Raw genomic sequence first — 20,348 nt, 5'->3', positions numbered from 1 at the left:
AGCATCTAGACTGGAGTCTAGAAAAATGAACTCAGAGATCCTTGGGGTAAGTGAATATTTACATATAATTCTTTTTGTTTCTATTTAACATTTGTTCTATGTTTTCCTTTATGAAAATTTCAGAAAGAACAATGACTCAGTTGGGTCTAAGTTAAGTAAACCTTGGGATGGATTACATTATCCTGTGTGTAGTAGCAGGTATTCTATAACATTAGTTGATAAGGTTTATATTAAGTATACCTTTAAAAGAAACCAATAAACCAATTTATTAGGAAATAATTGTCAGGGAAACTAGTAAAACTCAGGAAAGCTTCTTGGAGTTTACAACTGAAAAAGTTTCTGAAGGAAGAGAGAGATTTCAACAAATGGCCCGAATGGACGCAGGGCAGGACAAGGTACAGAATAACTAATAGAACGGTCCAGCTTAAAACTGAGAGTGAAGACAAGAAGGATCAATTAAAACTGGTTAGAGTACTACTGTCAAGGGCCTTAGAAGCCAGCACTCCTTCATCTCCTAAACATTTGCTGGAAGGTGAATTTTTCTGCTGGCTAATGGAAATATATATATTTTAACTCTGTACTTTAAACCTATGGCCACCTCATTTTAAAATCCTTAGACTATATATCTAGATGCCAACATGCAAGAAAATGAAGCAAAAGTTCCAAAGAATAAAGAGAGAAAAAAGCATAATCTATTCTTGAATAAATGAATTTGGGGAGAGGAAACATGTATCTGGGTAAAAGTAAGTAATAAGAAACTTCCAGTATAGATTGAGGTCCTCATACATTGCCTCACAATTTATGAAAGCAAAGGAGTCTTTGGTTGCTTTCTCTCCCTGGTTCCAATGAAGCCATATTCTACAATCTGTATTTTTGACTTCTTGTTGCCTACTTTTTCCCTTCTGTCATCATTTGATGTCATCAGCCCATGGAATTTCTGGTCCAAAGTTACAAGTATCTGAACATTAACAGTCTTTATAAAGCAGATACATAAGATTTTTTTTAAAGATGAAGGTTATTATATATTTTCTTCAGTTTGCATTTTATCTGATAGAAACAGAGAGCAAATAACTGAAGATTTCAGAGCAAGGGGAAGAGAGAGACCAATCAAGTTTGAAAGGCAGTGTGTATGGAGACCTGGCCTTGGAATGAGGAAGGCCTCAGCTTAAGTCCCACCTCTGATTTTGATATTGCCAGTGTGACTCTTAACAAACCACTTACCCTTTCAGTGCTCTAGGCAATTCTCTGTGACCCTAAGTTTCAGAGATGGTGCTAATTAGAACTGGTAGAAGGAGTTAATTCATGCCAATGGAATTACAAGTCTAGTCTCGATTAACAAAAAGAATTGTATAACATGGACTTATATCATAGGGAAGGCATCTGTACAACTAACTCATTAAGCTGAAATTGAGTTCATTGCTTCCTAAAACTAAGCCCAAGAAGAGAAAAGTGATTAACATGAGAACTGGATTTCTAAATTTAACTCATTCCAGGGCAGATTCGGAGACAAAAATATATCATTAAGGAACTCTATAAGCTACTCTGATATAAAGTCAAAAGAGAAATTCATACTGGTGAAAAGATTAACAGAACTTCAAAAGATTAGGAAGAGATAACTATATGTACCACAGGTCAAACAAATCTTATGAAACAAAAGCAAGATAAACATTTAAACCTGAGTATGTCATAATTATCTTAACTTATGGAGCTTCACAAAACAGTATTAAAAATATATTCCCTGGTAGAGTAATTCTATTCCATCTAACCAATTTCATGGAAACAATTACAGGGAAGCACCAACTATGTCATTTAATATTTGGGAAAAGTTAAATTGATTATATTTAGCTTTGGAGAAGATAGCTATACATGATCCAAAATGAAAGAAAAAAAAAGAAAAACCATTCATACACATATTTTAGATGTGAATATAAACCTTTATAAAGTTAATTGTTTTAGTATTTGAAACACTAAAAAAATGAAGTAGCAAATCACAGTTAATTAGATAGGAGAGGACTAATTTGTCACAAAGGCCTAAACTACCCCCTTTCAGTGTTTGTGGAATTATACTGATTAGAGGAGAAAATAAAAATACCTGTTAAAAAGACTCCTGCTAAATTCTAGGCTGCATGAGAGGAAGAAAAATCAGTAGTGAATTTTGTCATTGCATGACTTTATCATTTATTTTGCTTACCTATAGTAATAAAGATTGGAATGTAATAAACTGAGCAAATAATCTACTTATGTAAAATTCAGAATGTTACCTCTACATGCTTCTTCATTACCTTCTTCATCTTCCTCTGTATTTAGAGGGAGCTGTGGTTCATATGGCTTCTGGGGGACTGGTTTTTCTCCTAGAATCATAACCCTAAATCCAGTATCAGGGCCAGTTCTAACTCCAACTGCTTCATCTTCTTTGAAAGGAATCTTTCCAAACACTGTGGATCCTGACTGATCTGGATAATTCACATTAAAACTCCAATCCTTAGAACTTCTGTAACTCACATTTTTCTGGGAAGTACTGGCAGAATCCCAATCACATACATCTGAAAAGGAAATAGTGGAGTTAAATAGTACATCAGTTTTATCCATCTGACATATTATTTAAATTTTTCATGGGATGTCACAAAAATTACTACCTAGCTTTATGACTTTGTTTACTTATGCATCCTGTATTTTCTCTCTTATATTATATGTCACATGGGCAAAAGAAATCCCAACAATGGTTTTCTTTTATTTAGCCTATCCTCTTTTTCCTGGATTACCAGCTCTTACTTCCTCATCAAAATCTATCTCCATGTGTAGTCCCGAAAATTTTATCAATAAGATCCTTGGGGAAAGGCTTTTCTTTGGTGATAACCTTTTTAAAATGATGTGTACACTTGACTTTTCAATTACTTAGGATCAGAAAATAGACTCTGAACTTGTGATTTATTTATAGAGACCTCTCAGGTAAGGAAACTCCCCTCTAATACTGTAGGCTAGTACCTTCTCTACAACTTACAGTCTTAAAGAGTTTCCTAGGGCACTTAGAGGATAAGTGACTTGCCCAGGGTCACCTAGTCACTATGTATCAGAGACTTGAAACCATGTCATTTTGGCTTTGAGGGCAGCTTTCTATCACCCGTACTGAAATACTTTTCCACAGAAAATGCTTACAATTAGGATTCCTTCAGTGAAAAAAAATTGTACTCAGCATAGTTGCCATAATTTTTTAAAATGTGAACTACTTTAATTTGACTAGAAGATAAGCTTTTTAAAAGAATAACCTAACTTCTTGAAGATTAACTTTCAATATGCATTCCAAATCTAGCATGAAAGTAACAGTTTATAGAACTTAAGTATTCCCTTTTCAAATATGTTAAGACTACTTTTATAGTAGGTTCAAAAAGTGCAACTAAAGGACAATGATGTATGAAAGTGATATAAACACCAGAATATGCAATAAACATTTAATTTTTGGGTTTCTCCCATCCTTCACTTAATCATGGCATCCAGTATCTCCCCTCTTTATCACTGACTAGTTACTAGAGTTATTTATTTTCACTCTATTTTATCTGGCTTTGGGCGTAAGACTCTACTGAAACTGCTGACTCCCAGGTTATCAATGGTATCTTCACTGCTAAATCTGATAGCCTTTTCCTCATTCATCTTCTTTCTTGACCTTACATAGCCTCAGACATTGTTAAAGTCTATCACCTCAGGGATAATCCTTTTTTTTAATAGTATTTGTTTGCCACTCTCATGATTTCTTTGGGATGTGGTCAGAACAGGTTATACCAGACTATTTTCACATATTGTCAGGGTTATTAGACTGACTCATTATAGTCTGCCAGAATTTCAGCAAAGCATTTGACAAATTCCCTCATGTAATTTTTATGGACAAAATGACAAACACAAGTTAAAGCACAAGATAGAAGTAGTATGGATGAGATAAATTTTTGTCTGAATCTCTTGGATTTTGTTGGACTATGTGCTCAACATGAATCAATATAGCACACAAAAGGGTTAGAGCAATTTTAGATTTCATTAAAATAGATATAATGTTCAGGGAGATGTTAGTCTGGCAGACCTCATCTGAATACTGTGCTTAGTTTTGGACATCCCATTTTAGGACTGTCTCCTGGACCTTTTAGCCTGAATATCCTCCTTGACCTTCAAATTCAATATGAACAACCCTGAACTCATCATTTCCTTTCTTCTTACCTCTATCTCTGAAATCATCAGTCATTTCATATTTCGTATCTTTGTCAAAGACAGGTCATCTTCTCAGTTCTCTGTATTTTTAACAGTTCTCTCATCCAAATAAACATGTGTGTGTGTGTAGCCACATACATATCCAAAGTTGCTAAGTCCTGTTTATTCTGCCTCCATAACATTTGTCATCCTCTCCTGTTTCTTCGTTCCTAAATTCACCCTCCTAATTCATGAACTCATCAACTTTTACCTGGATTTTTGCAATAAATTACTAACTGGTCTTCTCAGCTCTGGTTCCTACCTTTTCTGGTCTATGCAATGCAAAGCCATCAAGTAATCTTTTTAAGACACTTAACTGTCCATTTTCTTGATCTAAAACCTTCTGTGGTATCCTACTGCCTCAATTCAGGGAGCATCAGAGCTGTGAAACCTTCCTTCCTCAACCATTATCCTTTTTCATGATCTCTCCCCCTCTCAATCTTCCTAGAGCACTATTATCCTTCTCCCTTACTTCCTTAACTCCAGACATAATTTGTATGTTGTATCCCTTCATGGAAAGTAAATTCCTTGAGGCAAAAAAAACTTTGTTTTTATCTTTGTATCCTACGGTAACACAGGAGACATTTGATATGCACATGATACATAATAGTTGCTTAATGTATATTAATTGAATTGGGAGAATACATACATAATTGGATTTATGCACCCTCATGCAATATAGGAAAAAGCCAGGAAGCATAAAAATACAACTTGAAATATGTTGTTCAAAAATGAAAAGCAAAAACCTGAAGACTACTAGTCATATCTTCTATTAGGTGTGATATTTTAAAATTCACTTATTCTTGTATTTGTAAAGAAGGGATAAAAGGACAATACCATCAATGTCATCTGCATCATCTAAACCTAATTCTTCTGTTAAATCTGTAAGACAAGTGGGGAGAAAAGGAAGAAGAAAGAAATATGAATACTGAAATTTATTTTTTGCAATCAATTACTAATTGGTCTTCTCATCTGTAGCTCCTACCTTCTCTGGTCCATTCTACACAAAGTCATCAAGTAATCTTCTTAGGGCACTTAACTAGGCTGTCCTCTTGTTCTACAGCCTTTTGTGGTACCTTACTGCCTCAGTTGAGGCATCAGAGCTATGAAACCTTTCAACCAATACCCTTTTTTCATGCTCTCTCCCCTCTCAATTTTCCTAGAGCACTATTATCTCTCTCCTCTCCCTTCCCTCCTTTGCTCTAGATATTGTAACACAGACCATAAAAATGGGAAAATGTACATGTACAAAAATATTTATAGCAACTCTTTTTGTGGTGGCAAGAACTGGAAATTGAGGGGATCCTCATCAACTGGAGAATGGCTGAAAAAGTTGTGTTATATGAATGTAGGGGAATACTATTTTTCTATAAGAACTGATGAACAAGTGAACTTCAGAAAAACCTCAAAAGACTTTCAGTTCTTCTGCAATGCAGTGAAGTAGTATTGATGACCTAAAGGATTTACAAATTATGAATTAAAGTTTTACATATACTTCTGGAGACAAGTCACAGAGGTGTTTGAATTGATAAAATGCACAACTAAAGGGGGATTTGTTTGTCATGCTATGGACAAGTATTTATATGGTATAAAATACTTTAGGAGGGAAGATGATGAATGAAACCACTGTAGCTGACTAGCCATATTATTCATGGTCTAAATAAAAAAATTACTTCAAGGATATTAAAAAATGAATTAGCATAGAAATATAGTATTTTAGAAGGGATAGAATTTCAGAGGGCATTCCAAACCCTTTACTTCATATTTGTAAATGGAAAAAAAAGAAACTGAGATTCAAAGCGATGAAAGAGTTACTTAGTAGCAGAGCCAGGACTAGATCACACAGTCCTAAATCCTGCCTGCCTTACCTAGCACTGTCTCATTTGAGATCTATAACTTTTACTTGTCAGCATTTGTCATTTGTGGTTCATGGTATTACCCATCAAGAAATGTGCAGGAAGATGACATTACACAATTAAAATTATGGTTGCATAAAAGGCAAACTGAATATCTTCAGAAAGCAGGAAAAAAAAGACTTTCAGATTCCAATGTCTTAGGATAATTTCTGGTTTTCTACCATAACCCTGAATTAAAATATCAAAGTAACCAGAATAAATATTAAGGAATGCTCAATCTCAGAACATAATGATTTGTCAAAGTGCCAGAAAACTTGTAAAAAATTTTTTTACAAAGAATATAGTGAATTAATGTGAACAAAAGAACAGAAGAAATAATGGCAAGATGTTTGTTACAGGGAAGTGAAAATGACTACCAGGTCCCAGGACCAGAATTCTAACACATTCATACTTCATAAGAGTCTGGTTCCCTCTGACAATGTGATTTATAAGAAAATTTGTATGCAAAGGGTTCACTATTAATAAAACTCAAAGAAAAAAGGTTCTCACTTTATTACTGCTCTAAGCTTCACCCCAAAACAATGAAGATTTGAAGTTTATGGTAAATAGCTCACTGACTCCACAAGTTAAAAAGAAGTGAAGAGATCACCAATTTCAAGTCTAGTGATGGGTTAAGCGATGCTGTACTGCTACACTTACCTATCAAATAATGAATTTTAACAAATTTTTGATGAACATAATAAATAAGGTGGAACAAATAAATATCTTATGGAGGAGAATAAGTATTTGAAGGAAAGCATATATATTTTATAATAACATATCATTAAAATTAATTTTTTCTTATTCCTATCCTTAGTTGTTTTAAACTTAAAATTCTAACATTAATATGTTTGTGCTTACACTATGATTTTGGTTTGTATAGAAAATGTTATTGGTTATTATATATTTCATAAAGTCAGTATCCACTTTCAGATACCTGCCATGAACATATTTATGAATGGTTCTATCACGAAGTCATACTCTTCAATTGTCTTTATATTTAATTCTATATTCTAGACTATAACTTTTTCTTAATTGATAAACTTCATAGACACTTCATCTTCAATGAGACTCCTTAGTATAATTATTTTTATTAAAATTGGATTTGGGATTTAAAAAAATTTTTGTTTAAAATGTATATATGTAGTTAACATGAAAAAATTGAGAAATAGCATTTGACTTTTATAGTCTTAAAGGCTAGTCATAACAATTTCATGTAAGTAGAGATATACTACTTTACAAATGCATAAAATGAGGAAAAATTAGGTTCACTCATCATCTGACTAGCTATAGGAAATTAAAACTTTTTTTGGAAAAGGACATTTTTTAGGCAGACGTAAGAAATATTTAAAATTAAATACTGTTTTTCCTCCATTGTGATTTCTTTTATGGAAGGGTTTACATAGCTTATCTCTCTCAGATATATATATATATATATATATATATATAGTGTAATAGAAGGTAGTTAAAAGTACATCATAACACTTTACTTTTAGCTCTGTTAGGATAAGCAAGTCATCTTAGCTTTCTGCTCCTCAGCGTCATCACCATTCAAATGGGACAAAACAGAATACCTACACTACTTTTCTCATAAGGTAATTGTAAATTGATTTGAAAAAGAAATCTCACAAACATGGGATGAATTCATTATTACGAGCCCAGGTCACTAAGATTCCAAATGGCCCATTTGGCAGGATTAAATATTAGGAACTAACTCAGAAAATCTCCTCTCTTTGAAAGTTTAACTGCCTGAATCAGGAGATTGGAAAGTCTTCCTAGGGTCATACTGGAGGTGGGCACATATGCAAATATCTTACCAAAAATCTAGGAACATATTTGTATTACCTTTCAAACCTCTGTTTCCTGTTCCCAACCCCTGTGGTTTTTGGTATCCTCTTTGGTATCTCTGAAGTGAAAGCTTGATGAACATTTAAAAATTTTGGAAACGTTTAAAATGTATACAATTCCAAAGGTTGAATAAGTGATTTACAGAGTTCCAAAAAAGGAAGAGGGCTTTGTTCTTCATTTGTTTTATTATTCTGTCTTTATATGTCCAAATATTACAGCAGGCCATCTCTGTGTGTGTGTGTGTGTGTGTGTGTGTGTGTGTGTGTCTGTGTCTGTGAACACGCTACAATGACAAGAGGTCATTAAATATTTATTTTTCTCATGTTTAAGAATCAGAAATAAGTAATATTGCTAAATATAATACTTTAAAAAAAGTGTTCAAAACTTTTCACATGATTTGATTAACAATTTTCACATTTCTCCATTATTCTAAATGTATTTAAAGAAATTTTTGGATAAAGCAGAAAATAATAACACAAAAGATCTTGAGGTTGTTTTTAGTAAACAGTTTGAGGATAGTGAACCTACAAGGATAATAGTAAATAACCAAAAATAAACCAGTTCCTACCCTTTTAAAGTATAAAATGGAAATAGAATATAAATATATATATATATAAATGTATATGAATTTAAAGACTGCTCTTTCATGATTTTTTTTAATTAACTATTTCTTTAGATTTGTCAGTCCTACCTTCTTGATCCTTGGCAGGTCCACCCAAAGTAAATATTGGATCAGAAGCCTTCTCTGAACTGCTGATTTGGGGTGAAAGGGGCTGATTAAGTGCCTTCTGTTTTCCATATTGATTAATTAGTTCATAATTACTATGTATAAAATAAAACATAAAACATAATATTTCTGCATCAACCAAGATAAAATTATATACACTAAGTCTCTGCATATCTCAAACCTTAAATAATCAGATTATCATCAAAAAAGTTTTTTAATTCTTTTTATAAAAAGTCTGTAGAGTGTAAGTAATCATTCAACTTAGACGTAATACACCTGTACTCAGAGTCAGAGTAATACAGAATTAGAGATTCAGAGCTTTAGGTCATCTCTATTCCAATCTCTTTATATTATATATTAAGTAACTGAGTCCCAGAAAAGGTTAACAGTTGTCCAGGGTCACACTTAAAGTGAGAGGCATGATTTCTGTTCAGGTCCTCTGACTCCAAATTAAGCACTCTTTCCCCTGTACCTATCTTTCTTTCTGTAAATTCTAACATTAACTATTAATATTTGTGATTTATTCTCTTAAGTTATCACTCATTTGCAGGTGTCCAAGATGTAATGTGATTTTCCCTAAAACTGACTTTAGGTCTACTATAATTGAGAGGTTTCAGCAAAGGTTAAAAAACAAATAAGCAAACAAAAAAAAAACCTGCCTCTCTAGATCAGACCTTATAAGTGAATTATAGGACTTTTGTAAAGATCAAATAATAAAATGTATATGAAACATTGAAAAACCTTAACTATAAAAATGGCAGCTATTATCATCATTATTATTACTTCTGAAAATTCTGATCTCAGATTATCCGATTCTACTTTGTAGCCTGTCTCTTGCTTATGTTCTGAACTTGGATAACCTAACTTAGCCATTTGCCCAATTTCTTCTTAGTGCCTTGAAGTATGCTGGCCAGATGCTTGCTATATTATGTACTATGAAAGTCTCAGGCAGTCTCAGTGGTATAGAAGAAAAATTCTTTTTAAATGAAATTATATAAAAATGATTAGAATTATAATGTTAAGTATTTACATGGAATGACCACTGAAAACAGCATATTCCTCAGCTGTCCATCCCAGTGTATCTCGGCAAGAGAGATCAATATCATATTGAAGAAGAAGACTGACTACACCTTTTGGGTCACAACTGGCAGCAATCATCAGGGCTGTTCTAGAATAACAAAGAAACAATTCACATTTAAGGACTTAAAGTAGTCACATATAATTAGAATTTTCTTGATATGTTTCAGTAAGAGGATATCTCATAAATGAGTTAATATATGTGGAACATGAACACTTTAGTGATAGATATGAGTACTTTTATTACTTATGTGCTGCATGAAAAATGGCAATTAGGACCAGAATGAAAGACAAGAATGAGAGGGTATTTTTTTTTTGTCATCTTAAGAGTTTTAGCAGGGACTGTCAAATTTAAGGCTTTATGACAGACAAGAAGAGAGTATGTCAAAGCCACTTGTGTACAACAGTTAAGAACTTTCAGAGGGACCCTACACAGAATTTCCACTTGTTTGTTAGCTGTCAAAGTAAAGTGGAGGCTCTTTGAAAGTGATTAGATTAGAAATAATCTTGGCAACTCACTCCACTACCTTCCTACTCTGATGGTACTTCACAATGTGGAACTGACCCTTGGCTGTCAAAGCCTAATCCAGAACAAGCTATTTTATGTCTTAACAAACATGAAAGTCTTTGAACATGAATATAGGACAAGCCTAAGTAAGTGAAAAAAGGTTCATCACCAGAAAGCTGCACCACTTGATTTGAAGAAAGTCATTAACTAATGAAGGCAGTTGATTAAGAGTTAATGTGATTATGATCTACACTAGTAGAAAGAATATCCACAATGATGAAAACACAAATCTTCTGAAGTACCAAGTTTGTGGTATGTTGAATGATTCACAGACTTTCTGCCTAAGGCAGTATTGTAGCAATATCATTAATGTGAAGTAGAGGTTTCTTGACGCCTGACTACTTAGTGGTAACAGATAAATAGTCTGACTCCGTTAAAGGTTGAAGTAGTGTAAAAAATATCCTCACTGGTGAAATCATGGATACTTTTAAAGGTATTTTGAAGTGTTAACAAACTCTAGCAGGTAGAAATGTTCATTCTGTTTAAATCTTTTTTCTCTGATCCAAACTCTCAATACCAAACATAAGAAAAGTCCAAAAGGAACCAGTGAATTATATTTGGGTGGGAAATAAGGGATTATGAGAAAGTTGAAACCAATGGAGTCATAAACTCTGCTATTAGTACTTAATATTATCCTATGTTTTAAAATATTAGATTTTTTTAAAAGATAATATTTAGTTCTGGGAACCAAGATGGTGGAGTAAACAGTAAACTGCCATAACTCTCCCATATTCACCTCCAAACAACCATACAACAGTGCCCCCAAACAAATCCTGGAACAGCAGAACCAGCAAAAATATGGGGTGAAACAATCTTTGAGCCCAAGAAACTTGGAAGATTGGCAGGAAAGGCCTTTCTCACTTGGGTAAAAGGGAGCACAGTCCAGGACAGGAAGCATCCCAGCAGGCCAGCAGCAAGGCCCACCTCAGCAAAGCAGTGAGCCCCAGTATGGTAGAACAGGCCAGTGCCAACAGCAGGACCACCCATGTACCTCAGAATAGCCAGGGGAATGGACAGACTCCAGTTCTGAGAACCCACATCCCTCAGAGTAGCCCCAGGCAAATTGGTAGGCTCCATCCCTACAGGTGCTTAATTAAGTAGGCAGCCACTAGTGGCCACAATGCCAAGTGCTTCATTATATCCTTGGGGAAATGCAAAAACACTCCACCAGCGATTGCACATGCCAAACATCAGCACTAGAACCCCAGGTCAGCATCAGGTAAGCTGCCAGACCCCTACTACCTACAGCAATGCCAGTTATCCCCCCTCCCACTCCCTTAGCACAGCACCAGACAAGAGGGTCCCCCATGGGTCTCAGCAGAACATCAGTGCAGCACCAGGTAAACAACCAGGGCCTGCAGACCCTCTGACAAGAAGCCTGAAGCAGAGCCCTTTCTACACTGTGAGCAGAGTTCAAACTGAAAAGAAAGAAAAAACCCCAAAAAAGATGAGCAAAAAAACAGCAATTAAAAAAAATCTGACCATAGAAAGTTATTGGAGTCACAGGGAATATGGAGAAAAAAATTCAAAGGAGGACAACAATGTCAAAACACCTACAGGCAAAACCCCAAAGAAAAATGAGAAGTGGTCTCAAGTCCAGAAAGAGCTCATGGAAGAGCTCAGAAAGGAACTTAAAAATAATATAGGAGAAAAAGTGGAAAAAGAAATGAGTGATACAAGAGAATTATAACAATATAAAACATTTGGGAGTCGACTTGCCAATACAAACCAACCAACTATATGAACACAAGTACAAAATGCTTTTCACAGAAATAAAGTCTAAATAAAGTCTAAATCTAAATAAATCAAAAAATATTAGTTCCTTGTGGGTACGCCAAGCTAATATGAGAAAAATGACAATTCTACCAAAATTAATTTACTTATTCAGTGCCATACCAATCAAACTACCAAAAATTATTTTATAGAGATAAAAAAAATAAAATTCATCTGGAAGAACAAAAGGTCCAGAATATCAAGGGAATGAATGAAAAATAATGCAAGTGAAAGTGGCCTAGCTCTACCAGATTTAAAACTGTATTGTATCAAGCAGAAATCATCAAAACTACTTGGGACTGGCTGAGATCCAGTGGTAGATCACTGGAATAGGTTAGGTATCAAAGTCACCATAGTCAATGACTACAGTAATCTACTGTATGATAAACCCAAAGACTCCAGTTTCTGAGATAAGAATTCACCATTTGACAAAAACCACTGGGAAAACTGGAAAAAAAAAAAGACTCATGACAGAAAATGTTATCCACATCCAGAGAAAGAACTATGGAGTCTGAATGGAGATTGAAGCATGCTATTTTCTCTTTTGTTGCTTTTTCTGTCTTCTGGTTTTTCGCTTTTATTCTAATTCTTCTATCACAACATGAAGAAATAGATTTAATGGACAGCTTATATCAGGTTGCATACAGTCCTGGGAAAAGGGGAGGACAGGGAAGGAGAAAAATTTTGAACTCAAAATCTGATAAAAGGGAAAGTTGAAAACTAAAAATAAATAAATTTAGAAAGAAAAAAACCCAAGAGAACACGAGTGCTTTACTCGGCTTCAAATATTAAAATGATCAGGAGAAGGCTTCAGTGGCCTTTCCTGAATCCTCTATGAAGAATTTATGGAATGACAAGGACAAAAATCATGTAGGATAAGGAAGCATGGAAGGACTAAAATCTGAATCAGTGGCATAAGTATCTGTTTCAAACAATAAGATCATGGATCCATCAAAGTCATTCATATTATTCTTGTATTGATTTGTATTTGTCAATGAACATATTCTTAAGGATAATCAAAGGAGGAAGGAGCAATAAATACACACTTCAGTTCTCACGGGTAACATGAAGATTATTTCATATAGAGAATCAATTGCATTACTAATGCAAAAACTTCTATGTGATGATCTTAAGTAACTTAAAATCAAATAGTGAAAACTGTAAATAGAAATCAGCAATTGACATTGGATGGCATGCCCACATGAACTGCTTTCTCTGTTGCAGAATCATAAATAATAGTTCTTTCATAATTGATGTTTGTGGACATTTTCACCTTTTCACAATGATGATCAATTTCAATTATTGTTGTTCACTACGAGTTCTCTAAGTGGTTCTTATTCCTCTAGAAACTTTTCCCTCTTTTTTTTTTGAAGTTTTAATTACTGTACCTGTCAAACCTATCTGAGGCATTCACATTTGCTCCATTCTTTAAGAAAAGATCTACCATATCTTGGTTATTTTCTGTAACAGCAAGCAAAAATGGTGTATAGCCTTCCTGCAAAATCATATTAAAGACAGTGTTACAGTATACAAGAATTATTAATATACTTCAATTCAGTTGAATGCATTTTGTGAACATTCTGTGAACTTGCTAATGCCATACTAAGGAAGCATGATACAATGGAATTTTGGAATGAGAAGAGCAGGGCATAAATCCTTATTTTAATTTCTGTGTGATTATAAGTAAATTATTTCACTTCTCTGGGCCTTACTTTCCTTATATGTAAAATGACAGAATAAAACGAGATAGCCTCTGGGATTTCTTCCAGCTATTAATTTGTGATCAGGACATAAAAACCCAGGATTTGTAAGAGACTGTTTCATATTATTTTAGGAGTATCTTCCTTTCTTGCTATCTTCATTAAATCATCAATTATTGTCTTCATGCAGACAACCTTATTTCCCCAGTACTCTGACAAACAAAAACTATACTCTGGTCAGTTTTAAAGTTGCCTAGTTCTCTTCACCTGTTCCCCTGAAGTGTGCACAACCAACCTCAAAGCTCAAGAAAATATTGCCTGGAGGTGGTTAAACTGGGAAGAAAGTCATTCTCTTGACATTTTCCTTCCCTTCCCGACCCTAATACATACTTTACGTTGTTATTCTCTCTCAAGTAGCAGTGACTAAGAATTAAGCCTTTTCTTTAAAATCGGGAGTTATTCAGTAACTCTAGATAGGAAATGGTATAGTGTTTAGGAAATAGAAAAAATCAACCCTACATACGTGAAAGAATTTGTTCTTGTGAAAGTTCTGTGTCTGGATAGTTTTATGTTTAATAGGAACAAATTTTAAAAGAGTATTTTTAAAAACATTATGGCATTTCTGCATGACAAATTAACATTGTGTTATCATAAGTAAAAGTTTATATGTAGAAAAGCATTGTAGGCAAATATTTGGGGGAACCATTGCATTCTGGGAAGCAGACCTAATATAGCATGCAAAGAAAATTCTCGAGAGACAGCTGTGATGGAATGGGTCGAGAGCTAGCCTCAAAGTCAGTAAGGCCTAAATTCAAGGCCTGCTACTGACATACCTATACTGGCTGAGTGACTCTGGGAAGTCACTTGATGTTTCATCATTCCAGAACACTCCCTAAGTCAGGGTTTCTTAACTTTTCTTGTGTCATGGACACCTTTTCAGACTAATGCTTTTAAATACCTAAAATATAGAGAATGCAAAGGAAGCCAATTACATTAAAATAACTATAAAATAAATGTTGATTTTTTTTTTTAAATTAACAGATCCTAGGTTAAGAATCCTTACTCTAAGATTAAATCTTAGAGCAGGCCCTGGTCTAAAGCAGTAGAGGGAAGTTCCTAATTAGGAGGTCCAATGTGAATGAAATCTCCTCCTCTGTTCTCCCTTGCCATCAAAAAATTCCATAGGCCAATGAACTTTGACTACAGAATGATTTTAAGTTATTTTCATTAAAGAAATGCTTCCAAGAATATATGAATATGGGAATTGGACATTACCTGATTTACACATTTTAGCTCATAAAATACTTTATTACACAAGAGTATAATACCTTGTTTTTTGCTTCCATTTCTATTTTATATCTAAGCAGCTTTGCTGTTATCATTATGTTATGTCCAGAGGCAGCATAGTGAAGTGCAGTGTTGTGGTGGGTATCCATAATACTAGGGTCTGCACCATGTTCAAGCAGGATAGTTGCACACTCTTCTTGCTGACACTGTACTGCCTGTCAATGGAATATAGAGAAAGAGACAATAAATACTCGAAGAAAAAATTTAGTATACTAAAACATCATTAGTGATATTTAAATAAGTTAGTAAAGAATATTTTCTTAATCAAAGAGAGAAATCAAAATGCATTATGTAGACCAACATGGTTAACTAGTGAATACCTTAATTAAAGGAGTCTGACAGTCATTGTCATGCAGGTTTAGTTTGCATTTTCTCTCTACTAAGAGAGATACAAGATCTGGATATCCATTTGCGCAGGCCAGGTGTAGAGGTGTCCTATGGAAATGAGAGAGCTATGTGATTGCTTGATAATTACAAAAAACAGAATTGTACCATTATCAGGTACTGTAGTTCTAACATAAAATGCATTATTGTTATTATGCCTAAACTCTAAATCACTGCCTAAATAAATATAAATAGCCACTATTTTCACTTGAAGAAATCTACAATGTGCATTAGCTCTTATTACTGGATATGATGAACAAAAGTGCCTGGGGGACAAACAGCAGGTAGATTAAGATTTCACTAGAGACTGGCATGGGAATTTTGCTCAGTTTCTGACCTCAGGTGGTTCACCTTTCCTTGGGCAACTTGATGGCCCCTTGTACCTTGAGACTCACAATAGCGATGCCAGCCTTAGTGCAGACACCCTACTGGTATAACCCACTGCAGCTCAGCACTCATGAGTCCAAGAGATCTGCCAGCCTCAGACTCACTGGCAGCTGGGATTACAGGTGTGCATCACTTGCCTGGCTGTTAAGTCTAATAACAACTTCTTTTGACTAAGAATATCCATAATTACAAAATATTGAGTAAAGCAGCTGCCTTAGAAAAACATTTTCAAATTTCCATATTGGGTATTTGTGCAAGCACATATGCACACATGTGTGCATTCTCCACATTCTCCAATGCAGCATTGGACAGGTGAAGGGGCTCTCTGTTGCTAAAGGATATCACAGCAGGGTGCAAGTTTTGGTAGCTCTACCATGCTGGAAAGGTAAGAGCCTGGTAGGTCTGCTGCCCAGATCAAGCTAACTAAGCTCATAAAGATATCACCAGGTTGATCAAAGGAGGAAGAATTGTTTATCAATAGTAACTCTCAAAGACGAGTTGTGTTGATCAGTCTTTCTGGTGATGTCTAACTCTTACTGACCTCCATTTGGGGTTTTCTTGACAAAGATATTGGCATAGTCTGCCATTTCCTTCTCCAGCTCATTTTACTGATGAGGAAACTGAGGCAAATAGGATTGAGTGACTTGCCCAGGGTCACATAGTTAATCAATGTATGAGGTCAGATTTGAACTCACAAAGATGAGTCTTCCTCACTCCAGGCCCAGTGTTCTGTCCATTGATTCACCTAGCTAGATGGTAGCTAGATGGGTGACTAGCTACCAAGCTGTAAAGAGGTCTTGATATGTACTGGTGGAGAGAATATCCATACCAACAAAATCATGTATTTCTGAAGTAATGAACATGGATCTAAATATTTATATATGGATAATTTTCATTTTTCTTGTTCTTCAGGACTCCCCTTTTGCCTTTTCCCTCATACCTTTTTCGCATAGGAAAAGGGGAGAGATGTCTTCCTTCCCCAGATGTGCTTGAATAATGCACTTGGAACCTTCCAATTTCCTGCCTGGATTCCACAGATTTTCAATATTTAACAAATAAAAAATACATATCCTTTAAAAATATATTTGGAACTTAAATTCCCTAAGTATAATTTCTGTGACTCTTGTGTAAAGATCCCCTTGCATATATTGCTGAATTAACTCCAGAAAGGCAGAACAGTATGATGAATAGAAAGCTAGCCTTGAAGCTTATAAGACCTACCTCTGACTCACACTGGCAGTGTGACCCTGGGTAAGTCACTTAACCTCTCATGGATCCAAGCAATTTTCTAAGATTCTCATTTGTTGAGAAGATACTGGCCTGCAGTGTAAATGGACTTCCTTATACCAATGACACCACATATCCAGTTCATATCCCATAAGAAACTAATATACACATTTAATTGGATGGCTATATTAGGTATGCTGAGAGAGTAAGGAAGCTGATTCTATAAACTACACATAGAAAACCAGTCTCCTTACACTTACCACAGCAGCTCTTCCAAACCTTTTCATCCCTCCTCAAACATCTCATGTTTCACTCTGCATCTCCTCAACTAAAAATCTTGCCTCATATTTTGCTTAAAAAAAATGGAGGCCATTACCTGGAACCTCCCTGTCTGCCCACCTTCTTTTCATCTAACATCATCCAAATGCCTTCTGTCACTTCTCCTTCATCCATCTCACATGAAGAGGTAGCCTTTCTCCTTGCCCATGAAAATGTTTCTATATGTACAAGTGATACATTCTATTTGATCTTCTCCAGCACATTGCCCCCTCTCTCATTCCTGTTCTCACTTATTTTCAGTCTTTCCCCGCCTACTGGCTACTTCCTTGCTTGCCTACAAATATGTCCATGGCTTCTCCCCCATTCCCCTCAAAATCTTCACTTCATCAATCTGTCCTCACTCTCATCCCACATCTCTCTTGCCATTTTTGCCTAAATGCTATGAGGATCACTGACAACATGTGTCTCCACTTCCTCTCCTGTTCTTCCTCTCCTGTTCACTACAGTCTGACTTCCAAATTCTCCAAATATACTAATGCTCTCTTAACTGCCAAATCTAATGGTCTTTTCTCAATTCTCATCCTACTTGACCTCTCTGAAGCCTTTCAAACTAGAACCCTTTTCTGTTTGATATTCCCTTTCCTGGTTCTCCTCCGAAGTATCTGATCCTCTCTTCAGTCTCCCTTGCAGATTACCCTTCCCATTAGAGTGATCTCCTAAAATGCAGGGACAACCCCCACCCCATTTCTTTATATCTGTTGCGGTTAGTTGGTTGCTTGACACATATGGACCACGATTAATAAAAGCAGAAATTAATTTTCTGCCTTGACGTTTTTACACTCCACATATCATGGCCATATTTCACCGGATGGGGCAGTTAGATGGCCCAATGGATAGGAGTCAGGAAGACTCATCTTCTTGAGTTCAAATCTAGCCTTAGATAATCAGTAGTTACGGGACCCGGGCAAGTCACTAAACCTTGTTTGCCTCAGTTTGTTCATCTGTAAAAGGAACTAGAGAAGGAAACGGCAAACCACTCTAGTATCTGTGCCAAGAGCATCCTCCAAACGCCTTGACGGAGAATCGGGCACAACTGAAAGACTTCAAGAAACATTTCACTAGAAGAGGGGGAATGTGCTCCCACCTTGGCATTTAGAAAGAGTAAGTCAGCCGGGCGCTGGCTAAAAGTAAAATTAAGGAGTTTCCCCTACATTAAAAACAGGCAGGCAGGATGGTGAGAAGACGCCAGTGGTCAGGACTTGGGATCCAATCTCCAGGAGGCTGAGCCCGTCCTTGCCCTGTCCCAGGTGCTGAAGGGAAGAGCTCTGCCCAAGGGCTAGCCGAGGTACCCACGTGGAGGGAAGGCGGGGGAGGGGGATGCCTTAGGCTGCCCCTGGGGGGAGGGGGCTTCCCTTCTCTCTCCCCCGCCGCCCTCTCACCGGTTCTCCTTATCCAGGTCATCCACGCTTGCCAGGCCAAGCAGCAGCAGCTGCTGCACCTTCGCCACGTCCCCGATCGCGGCAGCTTTGTGGATCTTCCCGAGCTCCTTCATTTTGACGACGTATCCGGCTTGGGGGCCGAAGGGTCGGACCCCGCTGTCCCTCCGGGGATGGGGGGAGAAAGAGGACCGACCTGGGGACAGCTCTCTCCTGCTGCCGAAGTTGAAAATCTTTTTCATTCTGGCGGCGCGTCTCAGAGATGGTCGGGGGAACTCACGAGGAGCTCTCCCCTGGCCTCTCAGCCTTCTCCAGGCTCTCGCCTCCGCTCCAGAAAACTTCAGTGGCCGGAGGCAGGAGGTTAAGAGACTCCAAAGAGCAGTTATAAACAGTTAGGACAGTTAGAAAGGATTCAACCCTAGACACTGCGGTAACCGTGACAATGCAGCGAGGGGGACCGCAGTGCGCATGCGTTCGTCAGATGCCGGGATAGGGGGGTCACGCGCATGGACCAAACGGTAAAGCTAAGCCCGGTGAGTGCGCATGTGCCAGGTCAGTTAGCTCTCCTCGGGAGGGGTCCAAAGCTCGAGATCGCGAGGGTGGCTGAGCCCAAGGCTGGCTGCTTCCAGTGCTAGAGGTTCTTTCGAGTCTCCCGCTGTGACAGCAGGACTGCGGGGCGGGGATGGGGGCGAGGTCAGACCTAATGGGAAGGGTGGGGCATCTGGATTGGGAGGATTTGGGTTCGAAGGTGGAATCCGGGACCCGCTCTGTTGTTTCCCTTTGTCAAGGTGGGCAAAGCACTTCCTCTCCGAGCCTCAGTTTCTTCTTCTGTAAAATGAAGACTTGGGTCTCGATAAACCTCCCCCCCAACCCCCCCGAGTGTTTTCCAGCCATTAATGATTCTGTGAAGGCCAGACTGAAAACGAGCACCTCGTTGGTGCTCTGATGTCTGGTGGATGCCCTGGGGCAAACGCAGCCTGGGTTCCTCTTTCCTCTGGCTCTCCCTTAAGGAGAGGAGGGCAATGATTCCTCTGGGACAGAGAACCTGGCCCAGGGGACGTGGAGCTGCCTTAGCCAGGAAGCCCTGGGTTCAAGCCCAGCCTCTGCAGAATTACAATCGCCCTATTGATGTTGTTATTAAGGGTAGGGGAAGAGGGGTTATAGCAGTTCCTTGGAAAAAGAGACATAAGTTTTAGCTGATCTTAAGGCTATAGTAATAGAATAATATAGTTTAAATCACAGAGGTTAATAGTCCCATTCAACTCTAGACTGATGGGACCCTTGTCCAGAGTACTATATTTAATTATGGATGCCACATATTAAGAGGGACATTGATAAATTAAGAGTTGTAATCATGATATGTCCTTCATTCTGGAAGAGGACCTGGACCTCAGTAAGGTGATAACATGACTTTTAGTTGAATTAGATTTGAGGGAGGGAGGGCTGTGCAAAGTCAGCAGCCTCATT

The 20,348-nt window shown here is 37.0% G+C and overlaps 1 protein-coding gene across 4 annotated transcripts in view; it reads right to left on the bottom strand.

The window, feature by feature from the left end:
- LOC140533325 (ankyrin repeat domain-containing protein 26-like) overlaps positions 1 to 20,016 on the bottom strand; it is a 61,022-nt gene extending 41,006 nt beyond the window's left edge. For 2 of the 4 annotated variants that reach the window (XM_072652941.1, XM_072652943.1), the window contains exons 1-8: positions 18,885 to 20,016; positions 15,489 to 15,603; positions 15,150 to 15,323; positions 13,510 to 13,616; positions 9,734 to 9,871; positions 8,668 to 8,798; positions 5,071 to 5,115; positions 2,262 to 2,543 (exon numbers count right to left, since the gene is read on the bottom strand). In XM_072652941.1, the coding sequence (XP_072509042.1) occupies positions 2,262 to 2,543; positions 5,071 to 5,115; positions 8,668 to 8,798; positions 9,734 to 9,871; positions 13,510 to 13,616; positions 15,150 to 15,323; positions 15,489 to 15,603; positions 18,885 to 19,123 (1,231 nt within the window). In that variant the 5' untranslated portion in view covers positions 19,124 to 20,016. Of the gene's footprint in view, positions 1 to 2,261; positions 2,544 to 5,070; positions 5,116 to 8,667; positions 8,799 to 9,733; positions 9,872 to 13,509; positions 13,617 to 15,149; positions 15,324 to 15,488; positions 15,604 to 18,656 lie in introns of all 4 variants that reach the window. The other 2 variants (XM_072652942.1, XM_072652944.1) reach the window with 2 other exon arrangements.
- Positions 20,017 to 20,348: the final 332 nt, after the last annotated feature.

Source organism: Notamacropus eugenii, chromosome 3, assembly GCF_028372415.1.
Source record: "Notamacropus eugenii isolate mMacEug1 chromosome 3, mMacEug1.pri_v2, whole genome shotgun sequence".
Lineage (NCBI taxonomy): Eukaryota > Metazoa > Chordata > Mammalia > Diprotodontia > Macropodidae > Notamacropus > Notamacropus eugenii.
This window is presented reverse-complemented; position numbering and strand designations above follow the sequence as displayed.